Consider the following 22,248-nt stretch of genomic DNA (forward strand, 5'->3'; position numbering starts at 1 on the left):
CACCAAACATAGCACACATAAGATCACAACTTTTTTAGTTTTGATTTTTTTTTTTTTGTACAGATTTAAGGAACAACATTTCAACAGTAGGGCTTTTACACTCATCTGGCTGGACATTTACTGTGTGTCCATTTGCATCCCCACATTTCCTGTCAGTCTCGACTGCCTAATAAATAAAAACCTTTTAGAGAATTCTCCCAGCCTTGTCCTTTGACACACAAATTGTCACCAGCCTCTTTGAAGGAAATCAGTGCTTTATGTGACCAAGATAATGCAGATACTTTCTAATACTTTTGTAGCCAGATACAGCATCCATTGAATGTCCACAACATTAAAATAAACTCTTTTCGTGTAGGTTCCTCTTGTTGACATAACACTGCTGACCCTATTGACACATTACCATGGGTCCTCTGGGAGTATGCTGTCCTTTTTGACACTTAGACATTGGCAGCAGATGGGTGGGGACTCATTGGATCAGGTTTAAGTCGATGAACTCAGCAGATGTTCGACAGCATTGGGATATGGGGACCTAAGCTTTCCCACCAACATGGCAGTGTAATAAGATGATCAATACTATTCACTTCGCCTGTCTGTTTTTTTAACGTTGTGGCTCATCAATGTAGGTGGTCATGAATTATACATCTGCTGAAGGTCATTGCATTTGTTTCCACCAGTCTGCTTGAGCCTCCAGCACAACCTACTGAAGACCTTCTTGCTGTAGCATATTATACAGCTGTTCGAACAGCATGTTGTCAGTTCCCTCTCTACATCTACATTCATGCTCTGTGATGAGATTAGTGATAATCACTCTGGTTGTTTGTTACTATGGCAGGGACAAGGGTCTGGCCTTGTTTAAGCAGAGATTCTCATACTGGGCTTGTTAATACCATCAAACAGAGCTTTTGTAGTTGCAGGCTGTCTTTCATTCTGCTGCAGGCATCGCTTCAGCAAAGAGAGAATATCCCTGTTAGAAAATTTTCAGCTGTGTTGTGGCTGATGCCTACGTATTCTCTGGAGACCTCAGTTATAAATGCTCTGTGCAAAAGCTTCCAAACTTTTGTTGGATTTAAATGTTCATTACTAATGTGTATACAGAGTTAAAGGGAAGGAATGTCCCTAATGAAACGCATACGATTCAGAGAAAATTCTTCAAATTGCTGTGATCTCCTTTGCAGGGAGCGTGCCACAGGCAAAAATATTCTTGACACAGAAACTAAAGTTTGTGTGAACTTGAAGCAAGAAGAAAATTCTTTTTGGAGCCTATAGATGTGCTTTGACCGTTAGAGAAATAAGTACAGCAGGGAACAGGTGAGAGCTGCAGTAAACTTTACCTGAAAGCAGAACAAACACAGAAAGTCAGAAGTATTTTCCAGTTTCATCAACCATAACTTGAATGAATTGCAATTATGGATGTGTTGGGGAGTCACGGAAGTTATGGTTCCGTGAACTGGAGGCATTATGCTGCTGGTGGGTTGTGAAATGCCAGACGTGTCCTCTGGCTTCTGCTGAAATATGGCAGTAGCCATTATCCCTGAGGTAGAGAAGGCTTGAATATGCAACAGGATTTTATTAGTGCATGCGTTTGGTTAAGAGCGTCCTAAAAAACAAGATCTACTGGGTGGCCTCTTGTTATGCTCAGTTAGCATTTTGAAAACTCCCTTGGCTATTTGTTTTAACCTTGACTCATGGGTCAAGATTACTAATGGGTTAGACCCCGTTTCAGAACTTACTTAATAAAATGATCAACTTTTGTATCTTACTTCTGGACTATGAGCTGTGTTCACTTTTTTTGAAAGAGTCTACAGAAGTTTCTACAGGCAACAAATAGTTAAAGGACAAGTCTGGTGATCTGCGTTTTTCTCACAGTTAGTAAATCCCATGAAAAGACTTCAAACCAATAGTGAGTTAGTGTATCTCAAAATGTTTAGGCTTTCCAGTTCAATGATTCCCATACAGCTGGGCGTTATAGGTTTTAACAAATGTTACTCAGATAGACGTGAATTTGCTGGGGGACTATTTTAGCTACTGATTAATAAACATTTGACACATTAGTCAGTATGGGCAGTGTTGTTGACTCAAAATTATGGAAAATGTGTGTCTTCACAAAATAATTATCAAGCAAGCCAAACCATGTAACATCTTTTTTTTTTTAAACATCTTTAATCATTTTTGAAGACTGCAAAAAAAGCTCTATTAGACATTGTTGACACAGGCGATAATAGTACCGTACAATCACTTAATGGGGATTGGTAACCGTAAGGAAAAAAAGATCAAAAAGAATAACAAAGCATATGCTTTAATTACTGGGAAATGGTTTTGCATGAAGAAAATGCAAGAAGGTTAAGCTTTGAAAACTGGGTCATACAGTGATAAATTCTGAGCTGTTAAAATCGCCTCATTGTAATGCTTTTGCTGGTATTCTGTATAATATTTTAGATCCCTGAATCCCTGATTTTGCTACCTCATAGATAATTAACTGAAACATTGTTATTATATTATTGTTTCAGATTCAGTGTATGAGCTGTCCACCCACAGTGGATTTTGTGACTGAGTTGGCTTCCTGTAATTTATCAAATACGCTGAGATCTTTTGACCTCTCTGTAACTATTTTATCTTATGTGGCTTCAAAAACTTAATATCTATATGTTCATGCCAGTGGTCCACAATCAATAAAGCTGGTGATATTCTGTATTTGTCAAATCTTATGAGACCAAAACCTTATTACAAATATTACCACTAAAGGCTTTCATTATTTTTTGCAAAGAAAGCAAGCATGTTTGTCCAATAATGGCATGTGCCTCTCTGTTGCAATTGGTGATATGAACCTTAATTTCCAGGAACACGACTACTGCGGTTTCTTCTGAATTAGTTGGGCTTTGTGGGATCCAGCTGTGTACAAGTTCCCTATAAACAGTCTCCATCAATTGCACAGATTTTACTTGAATCATTAAAACGCTTTCTAAAAATGACTGAGCCTAGCTGAAGGAAAATATACTGGCTTTTTCAAAAAGAAACTATATACACATGGCGAGCATTTTGCTGGCAGGGTTTAGGCCCACTTACAGGGAAGAGTTACTGCAAATCAGCACAGAGTAATTCTACATGATCGTCTTTATCTACAAAAATATAAATGCAACACTTTTGTTTTTGCTCCCGTTTTTTATGAGATGAACTCAAAGATCTAAAACTTTTCCAACATACACAATATCACCATTTCTCTCAAATATTGTTCACAAATCTGTCTAAATCTGTGATAGTGAGCACTTCTCCTTTGCTGAGATAATCCATCCCACCTCACAGGTGTGCTATATCAAGATGCTGATTAGACACCATGATTAGTGCACAGGTGTGCCTTAGACTGCCCACAATAAAAGGCCACTCTGAAATGTGCAGTTTTATCACAGCCCAGATAGCAAACTATGGGTGAATCAATGTTGAATCTATGTTGAGACCTAACGTAGAAATTATACAGAAAGCGCAAGGTTGATAAAATGTTGAGTCAACGTTTGCTTTTCAACCATAAATCACACTTTACCCAGATAACAAAAGATGTTAAATCAATGTTGAATTAGGGTTAAGAAGGTTGAATTTTGGTTACGGTTGAAGATTGATGGTTGGATCAACGTTGATTCAACAACATTTTGTCAACATTGAAGTTTGTGTTTAAAAGATACCATTGAATCTACATTGTATTTTGGTTTAATTAAAATGTTTGACAGGTCAATGTTTAATTAATGTTGAATCTATGTTTGCAAACATGTAATCTATGTAAGCAAACGTTGACTCAACATTTTATCAACCTTGCGCTTTCTGTATAATTTCTACGTTAGGTCTCAACATAGATTCAACATTGATTCACCCATAGTTTGCTATCTGGGAGTACAATGCCACAAATGTGGCAAGATTTGAGGGAGCGTGCAATTGGCATGCTGACAGCAGGAATGTCAACCAGAGCTGTACACAATTCTTGGAAGCTGAAAATGTCCCAGTTCTTGCATGGCCAGCATACTCACTGGACATGTCACCCATTGAGCATGTTTGGGATGCTCTGGATCGGCGTATATGACAGCGTGAACCAGTTCCCGCCAATATCCAGCAACTTCGCACAGCCATTGAAGAGGACTGCCCCCCCCAATAAAACAAAACTGCACCTTTCAGAGTGGCCTTTTTTGTGGGTAGTCTAAGGCAGTGTACATACACTACAGGCCAAAAGTTTGAAAGCAAGGCCAATATAGGCCAAACATTTGGAATCAACTTCAACTTTCTGTTCACAATGCCTTTCTTAAAAAACAGTATGAATTCTATAGATTTTGGGATGAATGCACTGGGTGATCAGACATTGTTTTCATTGATTTGCTCTATTTTCCTCAATTCACCTTAGGTATACATTGAGGTTACTGAACAATTGCTGAATAAATGTTCACAAAAGAAAACAGGTTGAGGAGATTTACAAGAGTCACAACTTCAGTGCAAAAGTAAGTCTAGTGTGAAGAAGCTAGAAGAAACTGGAAGTTATGATGATAGAAAAAGGTCTGGAAGAAAGAGTGTTACTACAAAATCAGAGGACAAACACACTATTGTCACCGGTAAGAGAGATAAGAAGACAGAAAACAGCACCACAAATAATGGAGGAAATTGACATGACAAGGTCAAAACCCATATCTCTGACAACTGTGAAAAGACATTTCAGAAAGACGGATCTGAAGGGTTGTGTATCTCCAAAAAAAACACTACTTCGTCCAAAGAACAAGAAAAAGAGATATGAGTGGGCAAAAGCACACAAAAATTGGACCTATGGTGATTAGAAACAAGTCCTCTCGACCGACAAAAACAAGTTTGAAGTATTTGTTTCAAATTGCAGAGTCTATGTCCACAGACAAACTGATGAACGTCTTAAAGCACCATGCGTAACACTCACAATAAAGCGTGGAGGTGGTAGTGCCAAGGTATGGGGAGGCTTTGCAAGGGATAGAGTAGGACATTTGTTTGAAGTAAAGGGTGTCATGAAGAAGTAACGGTACCACTCCACCTTCCAGCATCATGCAGTTTCATCTGGACTAAGACTTGTGGGTCAAACGTTTGTTGTGTAGGAATATAATGACCCTAAGCATTCTTCCAAGCTCTGTCAGGGTTACCTAGACAAAAGAGAAGAGAAAGGTGTTCTTCGAAAGATGGTTTGGTGCCCTCAGCCTCCAGACCTCTCTCCAATTGAGCTTGTGTGGTACAAATTGTAATCGATCAGTCAGAAAAGTGCATCCCACGAATCAGCAGTCTTTCATTGATTAATTTGGGAAAGCTTGGAATGCAATTCATGGCACATACCTTGTGGAACAAATTCCATGCTGTTTAAGACATAAGAGGTTACTTTGAAGAAAGCAAAGTCTTAGCAAGAAAATCCCAAATACCTGATAATTATGGTAAAATGTGTTCTGATGACTGATTCTTTATGTAATAATCATGTTTATTTTGTTTCAAAGAATGCTCATGAAACTATGATCTTTTGTTGTACAAATCTGATCTTGCTTCCTAACTTTTGGAATGCAGTGCACTTGTTACTATGACATTACTCTACATTTCCTGTTTTGACATGCACATGAAGACAGTGGCTACTGCTCCTACGGGGAAAGAAGGATACTTTCTTTTGATTCAGAAGTGGTAGAACAGGTTGTATACCAATTGCAAGGCTGGTGGTTTGATCCCTATCTCTCTATGTGTCCCTGGGCAAGACACCAACCCCCAAGTTGCTCTCAGAGACAATCTAGTGCCTTGTGTGGCAGCTCTCTCACCTTTGATGTGTTATTGTGTGTGTGAATAGGGGAATGTGAAACACATTGTAAAGTGCTATAGAAGCTGGGTAACCAATAGCTGTCAGCCTAAAAATTTGCATAATTCTATTCCCTTACTGCCTACTTTTTCTGAGGTGAGCCATCCTGAAAAAGCTGCTGCCTCACAGTTCATTGAGTTTATTTACTTTGTTGAGCTGCTTTTGCCAACTCTAAAAGTTCTCATCCTCTGGCACCAAATGTTTTGCTATTAGCTACAAGACTTAACACAAGAGCTTTAATGCACTTTCAGCATCTCAGGAACTGAAGATCCAGTACATTTCTTGTATTTTTGATGGAAATGTCACCACAACAATAGGTAACTTGATAATGTTAGCATGCTGGGATGCAGATGTACTCAATATTACCATTACCTTTAATCACATGCCACAAGTCAGAGCTCTGTGGATTTTGGAGGGACAGAAACTTTAAGAATGATTTGAAACCAATAAATAAGGACTGAATGTGTTTGTATGTCTTCATGTCACTGGTTCTATTTCAGTGCAACATAAACTCAGTCAGTGTTAACATCTGTTAGCTTCTTTTCTGTTTTCTGTGCTCGCATATACTGCACTTTAATGCAGCCTAGTTCCTAAAAAAACTGTTCTTAGTCACATGTTTTTGGTTTCTATTGTAATCCAACAGAACGAGTATGAAATAGTGACTAAAAAGAAAAAAATTAAGACTGAATGCTACTCAGCAGTCACTTCAGAGGCACCTGTAAGCTTGTATGCGCAATACTAGCACCGTTTACCTTGAGCAGCTCAATAGAATTCAGCCATCAGCCATTTCATTATTTAATCTTGTGCTTTTCTTACTGTGACTTGTCAAAATGTCTTCTGGGTTCCAAGTGATTTACATTAATACAAATGTCAATTTGAACATGAATGATTTATGATTTGAATTTTTAAACTTGGAACAAAACCTGAAAGTCTCAGTTTTACTTCCTCCATAAATTGACTGTTTCTCTCTTTGAGCTGTCCTTGGATGCCATGGTTGTTGTGCTACAACAAAAGCATTCTACTTTTGCCATAATCTTTCATGATAATGTGTGTGTTACTTTTTGATTTAAATTCTCTCTCTGTGCAGTGTAGCAGGATGAATCCATGCTGTTTTTTGGCACTAGCAGTCACCGAGGCACTCACACAACTAAGCTTACTGCTTAACTTTCATTTGCATGTAATATTTGGATAAGGAGTTGCTGGTAGCAAGTGCAAAAAAAGCCTGTTTTGTTATGCTGCCTCTTCATCTCACATTCCTTGATGTTTATTTCTCAGATCAGTGCCACTGACTGGGGACAAGCTGAAACAACATATAACCTCTATGAGGTTCTTTTCAAGGTTCACAAGGTATGTTAAGAGAATCGTGCTGTGATGCACATCAAGGCTGTTCAAATTTTGATCACAGCTGTTTTAATTCCTGTATAGATGCCTCTCTTTTTAGCAGATAACAGATAGTATAGTGTTTCAGGCAGCCTACTAAACAGGGCTGTTCTTAATTCAAAGACCACGATATGCACACAGTTTTTCTGATTAACCTGAGAACTTCCTCTTAATTCTACCCACTGATTGAAGCATTAGAGGATAAAGAGACAGGAAAACCTTTTCCCCGATGTATAATGACTAAAATCTTGTGTTACAGCTGTGGATGGCGGAAGACTGCTGGCTCCAGGCGAGGCTTTACTTGGGGCTAGAGCATTCACTTGAGCAGCAGGACAATGAGTCTCTGTGCTTCAGTATTCTTGTCGGCCACGGCCAGAGCCACACCTTCAGATTAGAGCTGGCCAGTGACCTGGCGATCTGGGAGAAGTCCTTCCAAAGAGCTGTCTTTTTGGAAGTGCAGCGAATACGAGTGAGTATTTCCATGTATAATATTACACATTTTAATACATAAGAAGTGTTTTAGATTTTCTCGGCTTTGAAAATGTCCTGAGCACTTCTTGGATTAAAGGAGTTTAAAAAGCAGAAGAGGCTCTAAAAGCACCCTTTTCCCATCCTCAAAGGAACAACATGAAGCATTTGATGTTTGTGAGAATTAAGAGCACAACACTACCTGGTGTGCTTTTAGGTGGCTTTTTAGAGCTAGAAGGCAGATAAGTACCATCAACGGTCTTAGATGACAGCTAATATTTACTCTGTGGAATACAAACATGACAAAGTCTCAAACTAGAACATTCTAAGCTTTTAATGCCAGAGATTGTATTGAATTGCTTTTAGTTGTGCTGAAAAATGTTTGTTGTCTACAGTCATGCACAAGCCTGTTTAGTTAGCACGACAAAATAACAAACAGCTACTTTTATACAGAAAAATTCACATACAGTAAATACATTTATAAAAAACAATCTTAAGGGGAATTCATTCATACATCTGATATATATCTATTCAAAGAGTTAATTAACAAGTTAGATTTTAGTCAAGGATGATAAATCATCTGAATCCCAGAGCACAGTGGTGGGTTTAAAGGCCATATTATTTATTTTTTTTAATGGTCAAAATTACACCATTAATCAAAGCCAAATCCAGTCAAACTGTAAAAACAGAAAAACTTTAAGATTTTTGTCTTTTCCATGGCCCTTGAACTAATTGTGATGGACAGAAAATGCAGTAAATTTAGCTTACAATTGTGAAATTTTATGGAAATCACTTTCTTCTACATGTGTCATTTAGAAGTTATAGCCAAAGGAAAAAAATGTTTTCATCAGATCCTGTAAAGAAATACAAAACTCTCTGCTTTGCTCTATTGAAAATCTCATGTGACTCAAACTTTTCAGGTGAACTGCAGGCAGTGTTTACTCGCAAAAGAGAGGAAAGAAATAGAACATTTTTAAATATAAAATAATTGCAGCATAGTGCACAAATACACACACACACACACTCACACACAAATATTTAGATGTAGATATATAGATAGAATCTACAGAGGTTCAAGTTGTGGGAAGATAGATTCAACACAGTGAAACATCTTTTTCAAGCTGATGTGCAGAGTACACACTTTGAATGAATTGTAAACCATAAATAATAAAATAGTCTGTAGTCTCTAGTCTGGAGACCAATATGTAACTGATTGCATGTAAAACAAATAAATCTAACTTTTTTTTGTATTGTTTATGGCATGACAACTTTGTCAGACTGCACAGAAGATAGTTTTAAGTTCTCTCTCTAGCTATGGTTGTGCTGTTTGCAGGATTTTATGTTACAGTGGAAAATGAGGCCACAGTGAGGAAAAAATGTGACAGGAGTGAAAAACACCCACTAGCTGCTTGGTGGGCAGTGGGTTAATCAATTCTCTGCCTCGTGGCTACTTATAGGCTGTACCACATCAAAATGTATTAGTTGCCCGTCAGGAAAATGATGCAGTTTGTACCTTATGCAGGTGAGTTTGGCTGGTTTGCCACCTCTGGTACATTTTTCCCCTGCAGGCCATCCGGCCCACTCTTCCTCTCACTTTGACACCTCTGCGCTCAGCTGGTTTCAGTTCATTAAGGTTAGCAAATAGATGCTGACAAAAATAAACCTTCATGGAGGATGGTTTTCATTCAGTGTCCACTAGGTCTTAGCAAAAAGATTGTCCTTTAATTCAGATTCAATACGGTGCTCGTAAGGGTCCATTCTGTCTGTACTCTCTGCCCTCTGACATCCTCATTATGTAGAACCTGCCCTCATGACAGTGTTAACCAATATGAATGACAAAAGAAAACAGAGAAAACAAATGACAGCCTATGCAGGTGACAGTGGCCATGTAAAAAGTTAAGCTTTCATTGAAAACTGTGACTTAATTGTAAGATGTCATAGTGACGCCTGACAGCACCCAGACTAAAATACCAGCCTGTCAGAATCCCTTTTACCTTTTCTCAGAACCTTTGACGATTTTCAGAGTGTGTCAGTGGAGTCGACCAACAAGCTCACACAACACGGTGAAGTGAAAGAATAAAGGGCAGATATCCAGTACTGTCCTCTCGGTTCATTCTATGGATGCCACTGGGGCACTGACATTTCTTTCTTTTTTTCATGCTTTTTCAAACACATCACAGTCAGTGTGATATGCATGATTTGGGCGCCACTGCACCGCTTTCAGGAACCAAAATATAGTGTATCACATGTCTCGTTTAAGTCACAGCACAATCGTAACATTCCTATACAACTAAACTGCATTTTCATTTACATTTCAAAAGAAACTGATTTCCACCCTGAAAGGTAAGACTGGTGTAGTAGGAAACGTTTCCAGGTTGAAGGAGCCACAAAGTCCATGTAATAATGTAGGAGGGGAGGATGGAGACACAGCAACAGGTCTTTTACCCAGAATGATCATTAAGCATTATGGAGGGACACTTGCTGTTTACTGCTATGCTTTTACTGACTTCTGTGGTTTGGTTTGGGCAGCAGTAACATAAAATTTAAAACAAAGCAAAACAATCTTTTCACAACATGCTGAAGCTTCCCCTCCATTTTCTGGGTACCACAGTGATGAGTCCTGCCTCGTCAAATGCATGATTCGTTGGCTGAAAAGGAGCGACAGTAAAGCAATAATGTGATAAATAATAATGGTTTCCATAATTGAGAATTCAGGTTAGTTGTATAGAAATGTAATTTTTGGGCGGCAGCAGTACAACAAGCTTCTACACAGGAATCATATTATCAGACTTGTGCATCCTTAGTCAACATCCATTGACAGCATGTATCGAAATACCTGCACCCATTGTTTTCTCAGACTTCAAGGTTTTCCAGGATAATGCCTGTCAAAGCACCAACATTCACCACGTGTGCAGACACATGCATGTGTTCTGGACGTCTTCTGTTTCTGAACTAAGATTTTGGAGATTTTGCCAGTCTGAATAGTGTCCTACACAACAGGTTTGAAAGAGCCAGACTTTCTTTGTGATTGTGGTTATTGATTGTCTGTGTTATCAGGGTTTTCTCTGTGCTCATTCACATTAAAGGAGCCATTTGACTCTTCTTCCACACAAATGCGTCAGCATGTGCTGCCTACTTTATTCAGGAGAAACGGGTTGTTCTGATGGAGAGCTATGAGGAATGTAAGAATTTATTGTGGTAAAAAGCACTGTTACTGCAAATAATACAAGTGAAGTAGAAAATGTTAATGGTGTAAATTAATATATTTATTTTACCACTCGGTAACTCTCAGTGCAGCTGCTTAATTCTCATGTAACAGCTACACATTAGGCCTCTGAAACTTTAAACTTCACATTGAAGAAGTGCATTTAGGTCTGACACTGTCCCATAGTGAAGGATACATAGAATTCACGATAGCCTTTGGCCTAATCAAAGTGAAACAATGCTATTGATTGAATTTTCCCTGTAACAAATGCCTGCAAACTCATCTGGTACAAAATGAAAACATATTAATGTATTTTCTGCATCACCAACTGAATGCATGTAGGTTCCTGTGACAACACAACATTGTTTGCTTATTGTGTATTTCCTAGGCTGATAATGGATATCGCTCACACAAAATCTTCGAGAAGAATTGGGCGCTTCTTACAGGTAGTTTAAAATCTGAACTCTGAGCTGAACCTCTTCTATAGCAAATTCATTCTGCACCATCTGTTACCTTGGTGTTCCAGCAGGTTAAAAGAGAGGCACCTTCATGACATTGAAAACTCTGACTTTTGGCTCACAAACCCACTAATCTTATTTCATTGACACTCCTCTGCTTGTGCATTAAATACTGATGTTTTGGAGTTTGAAGACTTTAGCAGCCCACAAAAGCACAGTGCTACTGTACATGTAAAATACTGGAGGGGGAAGTTTTGCTTTTCAAAACACCTGCTGGTATTTTGTTGTTTTGATTTTGGGCGGTTGTGCTTCATCAGTCAGCAGATGTTTGGAGGTTTTGTCTTGTGAGTGTGTGATACTGGGTAACCAATGCCTGCTGTGAGCTGCACTTCATATTTAAAGTGGATTCACTGAACACTGAAGCCAGAACCACAGCAGGCCATCACAGGTCAAGGCTGAATACATTTAACATGATAGATGAGCTGTACAGCAGGAGAAACATTTTTGTGTTGAGTTAAATGCAGTTTTGAACTGTTGACCAGAAAAATGTGTGAAATATGTGCTGTGTGAGAGAGCTTTTTTATTTTAAAGCAGCACTGCAGACTGACTATGGTTTCATTATCAGGCTTTTATCACATTTACAGAGTGAAATGATTCAGAACAGTTACTTACAGATACAGAAAGTGTTCCTGCCTTACCCATAGAAGATAATGTGACTTCTGCACTCAGTATGATGTGCCTATTGTGTTCATCTGTTGACACAAGGATCTGAAATGTATTGCCTTTTAACCTTCTCCAGCCCATTAACCTTTTATGTATCCATACAATACCATTCAAAAATTTGGGATTACCCAGACAATTTCATGTTTTCCGTGAAAACTCACACTTTTTTCATGTGCTAACGTAATTGCACAAGGGTTTTCTCATCATGAATTAGCCTTTCAACACCATTATTGCTGGAAATGTTCCTCTGTACTCCTATGGAGATGTGCCATTAAAAATCAGTTGTTTCCTGCTAGAATAGTCATTTACCACATTAACAATGTCTAGACTGCATTTCTGATTAATTTAATGTTATCCTCATTGAAAAAAAAGTTTTTCTTTCAAATATAAGGACATTTCTAAGTGAGCCCAGGCTTTTGCATGGTAGTGTATTTATCAAGACGTCCATAGTCATCAGCACCAATTTATAGTTTGAAATAGCGGACTGTTTGGTATTCTGCTTAATGTAGAGGCAGAATACAACCAAACATAAAAATGAAATATACGATGGAAAACATTAAATGGCTTTACAAATAGCATGAAAGTGTTGATGTGAAAAAACAGATTAGATATTAAAGAGGAAAATATGTAGCTAAGCCATCATTACAGTGCCGTCCAAAAGTACATTAACATTAAACAGCAATTTAATGTTTTTGATGCTTGGTGGATTTGAATTTAAGATCAAAACACCACAATCAGACAAAAGCAGAGACTGGCTTTTTTTTTTTTTTTTTTTTTTACACTATTTATTAGGGCTGGCCCGAATAGTGGTTTCTGGCCTCTGAATATTCGGGCCCTATTAAAGACGAATATCCGAATATTCGTTCCGCCCTGAAAAGGTCCGACGGGGGTGGGGTGGGGGGGGCGGTGCGGTGGCGGAGGTGCGGTAGTGGCGGCGGCGGCGGTTTGTGACACAGACGGCCCGAAAATTCGGATCCTTTTTCATTTTTTGAAAGTTCTGGCCAACATTTCCGGGTGACAGATTGAACCCAGTGTAAACCGACCTTCGTTGCCTTCGTTTTGTCTTCAGTAGAGGTCTTCGGCATCTTGTCTTGTGTTTATGCAACGAAGTGAAGCGCAATGTCAGAGTCGGCAGCCACCCGGCCATTCGGGTGGTGTTTACAAACACGAATGGAGGAGCCGAAATGAGCCGAAGAACACGGGGGGATGACCCGAAGTGGGCCGAAGGCGCAGGGAAGAGATGAGCTCCCAATATTTTCGTCTGGGGGGAGGAGGGACTGATCACATCCACATATGTGTATATGTTATAGACATATGTGTATATGTTTATGTGATTACACGAGGAGATGAGCCGATAAGTGCCGATTTGGGCCGAAGGCGGAGGGAAGACAGTAACGTGGCATATTCTTTCCACCGGTAACATCCGAGGGGGGGTGGGGGGGCCAATATTCGGATACCAAATTAATATCCGGATAGTGCCGTGGCGAACGAATATCCTGGATATTCGGGATATTCGGATACAGCCCTACTATTTATATGCAAATACATTTGATCATTTTATACAAGGTGACATTTCAATGTGGAGTCTGCTTTTTTCACAAGAGCGAAACTAAGTTGACAGTTGCATGTCAAAGGCGATAAAATCTAATATTTGGTTGCAATGACAGCGTACAATATCATCTTGAGAAGTTGTTTTCCAGGCCTTTAAAGCAGCTGCCTTATGGTATGGTTTGTTACAGGAGCTCACTGTATTTCGTCTCTTTTCTGTCTTTCTTCAGTAGAGTTTATCTCTTTTAACTGGCTTGGACACTTTAGAACTTTCCAGTTTTGTCACCGAAGTAAGCTTTGGTTACCAGGCTTTGTGTTGGGCATTACTGTGTTGGAGCAGGATTATGGTCAGGTCAGTAAGACTGTATTGTACTAATGAATCCATTCTGCTGCTGCCATCATCAGTTAAGGCAAGTGATCCGGTTCCAGAAGCAGACATACGTATTTAAATTATGACACAACCTCCTCTATGTTTCACTGATGAGCTGCAATAGTTTGGATCATGGCCACTCCTGTTTTTCTCCACACTATTGGCTTCCCGTCCCTTTGTTAATGGTTCATTTTTATCCCATCTGTCCAGGAAACTTTGTTTTACAACATTTCACATTTGTCTTTGTGTTTTTAGACAGTTTCCAAACAAGGCTTTGGATTCTTGCAGTTGATAGCACATTTGCATGTCTGGAAATCTGCTGTCAAAGTCTACTACATACTGTGAAATGTGACACTTTCTTTTTCACAGAACTTTGGTCTCTAGACAGGTGGTGATGTGAAACTTTTGTTTTTGGATTCTTCTTCACAAGGTTTTTCTACCATCAGATGTTGTTGTTTTCTGTAGGCGTCCTGTCTTCTGTTTATTTTAAAGCCCACCAACCAATGCTTTCTTTTCTCTTCAGAACTTTACACACTGCTGTACTTGATAGTTTCATTTCCTGTGCTAAGGTTCTGAAAGACTTTTTTGTTTTGTTTTCTGTTCTAACAAAAGAGCTGTTTTTCTCTCATAGTCAGTTTTCTAGTCTGGTCATTGGCACATGTTTACTGGCATTGCCTATATCAACAAATGCAGAATTACATTGAAATTAAGGTTGAACATCCACTGCCTTTTAATATGTGAACAATCCATGCAAAAGGAAACACCTGGACGACCAGTTCCACCTGTCAGTCAGCTGACAAATGAAAGTTAAACCAAAAGAACTCTACACTTCTATTTCATGAGGCAGATGCGTGTATCCAGAAGACTCAAACAGACTCAAGCACACTGTCTGACTTGCACAAATGCATTTAATCTGTTTGCATCTTTTGGTTAAATATAAGTAAAAAATTGCTCTTTCTTATTTCAATTCATCTTTTGATTCTAAATTCCACAAAACACCTTGAGCTAATGGCAAAACCCTCAAATTTGACCCTGTCACAGCAGTGTCTGTTACACTTTAGTCATCCACAGTAAGTGTAAAAGATCTTTTTTTAAAGTTCTTTAATCAATGCTGTCCTTTTGTACCAATTTAATGCTTCAACAGTGAGAGGTGATTTGCATGTGATGAACTGTTTGCTGTTATGGGTTCTGTGCTGTTTTCAGTTTTTTCCTATTAAGAAGTTAATTGCATTTAAAAATGAAAGACCAGCCAGCACTCTGTTTTCCATAAATGTTATTGTTAGCTACTTTAAATGCATTTAGCACGAGGAAGCTAAAGAGTTAGTCCTCACATCAATGAGCCATTAAATTGCCTCTTAAGCAAATATGTTTAAAATTTAAAGCTCTTGTAGAGAGTTCCTTGTTGAGCAGTTCTTGGTAGCAGCTGTCTCATATCCATCAAGGGGCTCAAACATGAACAGACAGTGGACAGTTGAGGATTCAGAGGAAGGGAAGAGGCCTTTTTGTTTGTTTGTTTGTTTTGTTTTGTCTTTAATTGTGTTAAAAATTTAATTACTTGGTTCCAAATTGTATCTTATGCATTATTCACACGGGATTAGTACTACCTGGGGACCTCTGGTAGTTTGTAAGTTACCCCAGGACGTCTGTGTTTCTTTAAGTGCATGCACGGGATAAGTGAAGTCTGTATTTTACTCAAATTTACTGACATTACAGCCCGGATATGATGTCAAATCTGTGCCGGTCACAACATCCGTTGTTGTCACGTCCATGTGTCAAGAATAAACTATATGTAAAGATATATATATATATATATATATATATATATATATATATATATAGTATATACTGTATATATACACAGTCTGTGGTGCAAAGTGACCGCCCGCTATTCGAAAAAAAAAAAAATACAGACACCGGTCGCGTTACTAAACTTTATAAAAATATAAAACCTATGTTGTAACAGCACTATTGTTATAGTTTCGTTGGGTTTAGGCACAAAAACCACTAAGTTAGGTTCATGGAAAGCTTGTGGTTCGGGTTAAAATGATCACTTTTAATATGGTATGTAGTCGTCATGGCAACAGCAAACATGTCAAAGCAGCAACGTGACTTTTGAACAGTGGACAACGCTGTTGGGATTACGGGTCATCAGGTCGTTTGGATTCAGCCTGTTGAAAGATATGCTTAACACATGCTGCAACGCATGCTGCAACGCATGCCATGCATCTCCATATCCTTCCAAATTTCCCTCTTCTGCTGGATCTAATTTAGCCATTTCTGCCAATGCTCCTTAGGCCTGTTATGTGTCGGTCTCCTGCATTTGCTCCTGAAATGCTGTCAATAATTTCCACCGCAGCCTCCAAAATTCAACCGAAGAAAGAGGTAGAAAAAGACGCCCAATAAAAACTAACAACAACTAAAATACCCCCAATCACTGAGATGCAGATTGGCACGGTGCTAGTATTATCCCAGGACATCGGTGTTAGACAAAATATAGTAGGTAATTTGTGGGGGAATTATTACTTCACCAATTACCGACATGGCGCATTCGCACGGGATTAAAATCACTGACCTCCTCGGCAATTATTACAAATCACCAGAGGTCCATAGGTAATATTAATCCCGTGCCAATAGGGCTTTAGACAAATATTCCCTTTACAGGCATTGAATATGTGACATTGCCGTTTCAGCCATCTGTTAAAGTACAGCACTCTGCTATTCAAAAGTTACATTTTCATTAATGTTCTTCATGGCTGTATTCAGACATCCTTATGACAGTGATGGAGAGAGCCACAGTGTGCCATGTTTGTCTGACACACAAGATTTGACAGCCCTCTTAGTGATGTATAATGCACAATAATGGAATAATAAACAGAAGACTGATTCTAAGTCTAATTGCAGCTTATCAAACTGTCCAAATAGCTAATGGCCTTTATTATGTATGATTTTTGAAACACTGAAAATTCTCTTCGTGTTTGATGATGATTTTTTTAACTGCAGCAACTTAAAATGTTTTTTTTTTTTTTTAAATTTGGCTTCATGTTGTCATATTTTGGTGTTTGTTTTTTATTTTTATATGTAGCTATGGGAAGCGTCATTGCACATAAAAATGCAACTTTTGCAATTATCCTGCTGCCAGACTGTGAAACAGAAAAATCCTCCTCAATATAAAACCTCGACAGAAATAATACTTTGACTTTAGTGGACAGATCAGACTTGTACCAAAAAAAGATATCCTAACAGTTTTGATGGAGCTCAGGACTCAACCTGAGGACAAACGTTATACAACGAAGCTTTGACTAAGTCTGTGACAGCTCATCTGTCTGAAGTGAAAAAAAAAAGTTCAAAGTGAGACATGTAGTTAGATCCTGATTGATCTTGTCTTCATGTTGGTGATAGTGTTATTACAAAGTAATTAATGAACCTACCACTGCTCTTGTTCCACATGCGTAGATGTAGTTTGAATATGTGTAGCTGGATTACTCCAATATTACATGTTACCACTGCATAGTGTAGAGAAATTTTGTAGTGTTCTGGCAATCAGAGGTGAGCTGGTGTGCTGAGCTGCAATGAGTGGTTAGCGGTGGTTGGACAGAGATGCAGGAACTTAATAGATCTGCACGGACTTAATAGATCTGCACATTCTAGAGGAAACATTGGCATAGAATTACAACTAAACCATTTTAAGACTATTGAAACTAGAATAAAACTTGTAAATATGTAGCTTTAATATGCAGAGATCAGTATTAGGTATTAGTATTATTTCATCAGTGATTGGAGCAGGATTTTGAAATGCAAAGGAAAAGGATGTCGGTGGTTCAAATCCCGCTCAGGTGCAGTTGTCCAGTGAGGACCCTGAGGCAAGGTACTTAGTGCTGCCCTGCCTACCTACCTAGGGTTGTATCTACTCTCAGACGTACATCGCTTTGGATATGTGTCTACTAAATGAAATTGTAGAATTGTAAATAGTAAAAAAAAAACTCTTCCAAACAACTAGAATAATGGATTCGATTTATATAGCACTTTTCTGGACACTCAAAGCGCTTCACAATGGATCCATTATTCATTCACTCACACATTCTCACTCTGGTGGTGGTAAGCTACATTTGTAGCCACAGCTGCCCTGGGGCAGACCGACGGAAGCGTGGCTGTCAATCCGCGCCTACGGCCCCTCCGACCACCACCAACATTCACACGTATTCATACACCAGTGTGAGAGCAGCACTGGAGGCAAGGCGGGAAAGTGTCTTGCCCAAGGACACAACAGCACATGTTTAGAAGCAATAAACTAAAGTTCAGCTCCTGTCAGAGGTTCATCAAAACCTGGATTACATTTATGGTTGACTACATTTGGTTTATTGTAATTGAGTTTTGTTTATTTGACCATTTGTGGTGCTGAAGTTTTACTTTGATAAACATTCAAGTTTGTAATTGATGTAAAATTGCAGAAAATTGTGAAAGTAATGAGGCAAAAGTCAACATTTATGAAACATGTTTTGTGACTCAGTGATATTTTTAGACAATATTGATGCTGAAATTTTAAAAAAAGGCCTTCCGCAAATTGTTAGTCCCATGTTACTCCCAGTTAGGAGGCCATATTCTCTGACTTTAACAAGCACATGCCTCCAAATGATAGTTACAAATAAAATATGTGTGATTTCTTTGAATTATTTTTAATATGTAAGGCTGACTCACCCGGCATTACTAATGCAATGAGAGTGTTACCACGTGTGTGAACAGCAGGGAATCCAGCCTAAGGTATTAATAGTAATAATATATTACACCAGTACAATAAATAGTGCCTAAAATGAGCAGTAAAAGCCTGCTAAATGTGCAGGTGCTTTTCATTGAGAGTTTTAGGAACATTTAATAGAAATAGAACTCAAGGAAATGGTTCAGCCAGAGGTATCAAGAAAATTCTGTAATTACAGTCTTTGTGTTGCAGTGTTTCAATAGCTTGAACTGTAGAAGAGTGCATTGTGATGTCCAGCAGCACCGCTGTAAGAAAATTAAAGGTACATACTCATTACAGTAAAAAGAAAAAGCTTTGAACACAATCATTATAACATAAAACAAACAAGAACACCATACTTCCACAGAAAATTAAATTTAAAGTTAAATTATTTTACAATACCTCTGTTCCTGCTTAAGCTTTTATATTACACTTAAAAATAGATACATGGCTTCTCCTTCCTTAGTTGTGCACAGTTACTGAATGGATCTCTGTGAATGTCCTCATCTTAATGAAAATTCAACAGTTATCAGCTCCCAAAACAACAATATGTCAATTTTGTAAGCTACTCAAAATGCTAAACTATTTCTGGCAAGCTGTATTTGAAAAAGATGCCTCCACAAATACGGCGGAAGCTTTGGGTTTGTGATTACTGCATGAAGTTATCGACAAATTACATCTCTGTTTCAATACATTTTTGTATTAACATTTTGCTGAACAATAAAGAATGAAGATAGATACTACACCAGGCAGTAAAAGAAATACACATCACAACCAAAGGAAATTTAGGTTTGTAACTGGCCGGGGAGGATGGATGAACATTCAGAAACTGGACAGGTAAACTTGACAGTGTTGACATGTAGGTCGAAAAGAATGAAGTATGAAGAAGAAAGAAGCCAGCAAAAGCTGAGCCTCAGCTAAAAAGCTTGAAGATACATTTTTATTTATTTACTTACCTTTATTTATTCAGGAAGTCCCATTGAGATTAGAGGTCTCTTTTTCAAGGGAGACCTGGCCAAGGTAGCAGCCATGCAACATTCAAAAGTTATATAAACAAATACATGATACACATCTAACCAATAAACAGTAAAGCATTAAAGCAGTTTGACAGCTATTCAAGGACAGTGACCTTTCAAGAAAAACATTGACTTTCCTCCTTCACTGTATTCTTAATGATATTCTTAAACTCATTAATGGATATGAATTTTAATATTTTCTTATGAATTTCACCATCAACAGCCAATTGAATGGATATGTTGCCTCTCAGTACGAATCATGTAAATAGCATTCTAAAAGTTGATCACATTTGTTTAAAGTTCATGGTATGAATTGAATATAGGATTTAAAAATTGAATACACACTCAATGAGCAGAGGTCACTCAAAGCAGCCTTGGCTTAATTATTAGGGTCCGAGCACTGACGGTGTGGAGGACCCTATTGTAATTGTTGCTAGAGTTTTTTTTCTGTCGGAACAGCTGCATTTTTGTGGGCCTAAACACGCTCAAAAACTCATGAAAATTTACACACATCAGAACTGGTGAAAATTTTGATATTTTATAGGAATTGCGGTGGTGTGTGGCAAAATGGCTCCATAGCGCCCCCTACACTTTTCCCACGGGCAACATGTTTCACCTATAGCTACCAAACCTGGTGCACATATGCAGCACATCAGGCTGAACAAAAAAGTTAACAACAGCCATATTCTAAACCCAACAGGAAGTGAGCTATTTTGCGTTGAATGTCAGATTTTGCCCATTTTTCATTTTTTCTAGAGCGAACTCTTCCTACGGCGTAACTCCAATTCACCTCAAATTCGACCAGTACATACAGGAGGGCTTAATGAGCAAAATTATCAAAATTTTTATTATAAATCAAAGGGCAAACACGCAATATTCTATTCCTACTGGCAACATCAGATATCTGGGCATAAATATTTCCTCCAAACTCTCAGAGCTAGTTCACCTGAACTACACCCCACTATTGGACAAAGTCTGTGACGATCTAAGGTGATGGAATAACCTCCCCATCTCCCTTTTGGGATGAATAGCTACAGTCAAAATGAAAATATTACCTAAAATCAACTATCTCTTTTCCGTGATTCCGTTTAAACCCACATCAAAGTGGTTTCAATCGTTAGACTCTGCCATTGGTAAATTCTACTCAAAGAACAAAAAGGCTCAAATCAGTCTGACCACCCTCCAGAGGAATAAACCCGAAGGGGGACTGGGAGCTCCCAACTTCATGTATTATTATTTAGCCTACCAACTACAATATCTCACCAAATGGATTCATCCACATGAAGAATGTAACTCCTGGCTGGAACTAGAACAGTTAGATTGTAACCAGATCAAAATCTCTGACCTGCCCTTTATCACTTCTGCCCTTAAATATCACTCCTGCATCAAGAACCCAATGCTTCCACCTTATCTGCTTGGTGGAAAACGCTGGAAGTCACAGGCTCCCAATTAAAACCCAGTATGCTGTCCCCAATCTGGCACAACCCTGATTTTCCAAACAATAAAATAGCTATTTCAGGACATGGGCGGAGAGAGGAGTCACCCACCTCCATCACTTTTTTGATGATAACATATTTAGGACATACAGTGCCTTATGAAAGTATTCGGCCCCCTTGAACTTTTCAACCTTTCGCCACATTTCAGGCTTCAAACATAAAGATATAAAATTTTAATTTTTTGTCAAGAATCAACAACAAGTGCTCTCTTCAGGTGCCGCCCCGTGGCTCCGGCGGCCTGAGGGGGAGGGCACCCTGTCAGCTTGGCCCTGCCTTGCCGTGATAGCTGTTCTGGGCTTCGGGGTCCTTCACACTTGCATGTGCATGTTTGATCAGGTCTCACCAGCTCCTGTCGAGTTCCACTGTTGAGCAGTGATGGGACCTGCCAGAATGTGCCGAGACTCTCTCCAGAGTCTAAACTCACACTAAATCCTCACTCCTTTTCTCTAGTATCTTCTTCTAGCCTATTCCACTCTATACTGTCAAGACACCCACAACTATGGTGTTCAATACTGTTTGGTTATTTATTCATTTATATATTTTTTGTTTGTTTGGTTTTTCTGTTTTTTTGTTTGTTTTTTAAACATTTTTTGTTTGTTTTATTGATGGGTAATTAATAGTCAGGAGTAACACAACACCTGATATTCTTCAGATGTAATAGCACCGCTTGCTAGTCCCTGTCCCTGTCTGTCCCCTCTCGTCCTGTCCACCCTTTGTTTCCCTGCACGTCACCACTGAGGTGTAGCACTGCCCTCCCTGGCTCTTAACAGGGAATTCTAATAAAGAATGTCAGCTTAGCTTTCAGGGAGGGCTGGTGATGGTCACACGCATGCACTAAATAATAAAATGTTTGGCTGCAAGACTAAAATATGTATTAATCTCATAAAATGTTGACACCCCTTCCGTGGAGTTAAACAATGAGAACAAATGCAGACAACAGGGGGGGAAAAAAGGAATGCTGAAAACTTCACCAAAAATACCACACACATCACAGTTGACTCAAGGAAGAAAGTGGTCTTTGGAATCAT

At 38.7% G+C, this 22,248-nt stretch overlaps 1 protein-coding gene across 4 annotated transcripts in view; it reads left to right on the forward strand.

The window, feature by feature from the left end:
• Positions 1-22,248, forward strand: part of sntg2 (syntrophin, gamma 2) — a 172,309-nt gene that overhangs the window by 127,373 nt on the left and 22,688 nt on the right. For 3 of the 4 annotated variants that reach the window (XM_022198754.2, XM_022198755.2, XM_051951638.1), the window contains exons 13-14: positions 7,100-7,171; positions 7,464-7,673. In XM_022198754.2, coding sequence (XP_022054446.1) covers positions 7,100-7,171; positions 7,464-7,673 — 282 coding nt within the window. Of the gene's footprint in view, positions 1-7,099; positions 7,172-7,463; positions 7,674-11,265; positions 11,324-22,248 lie in introns of all 4 variants that reach the window. The other variant, XM_051951641.1, reaches the window with a different exon arrangement.

Source organism: Acanthochromis polyacanthus, chromosome 1 (genome assembly GCF_021347895.1).
Source record: "Acanthochromis polyacanthus isolate Apoly-LR-REF ecotype Palm Island chromosome 1, KAUST_Apoly_ChrSc, whole genome shotgun sequence".
NCBI classification, from domain to species: domain Eukaryota; kingdom Metazoa; phylum Chordata; class Actinopteri; family Pomacentridae; genus Acanthochromis; species Acanthochromis polyacanthus.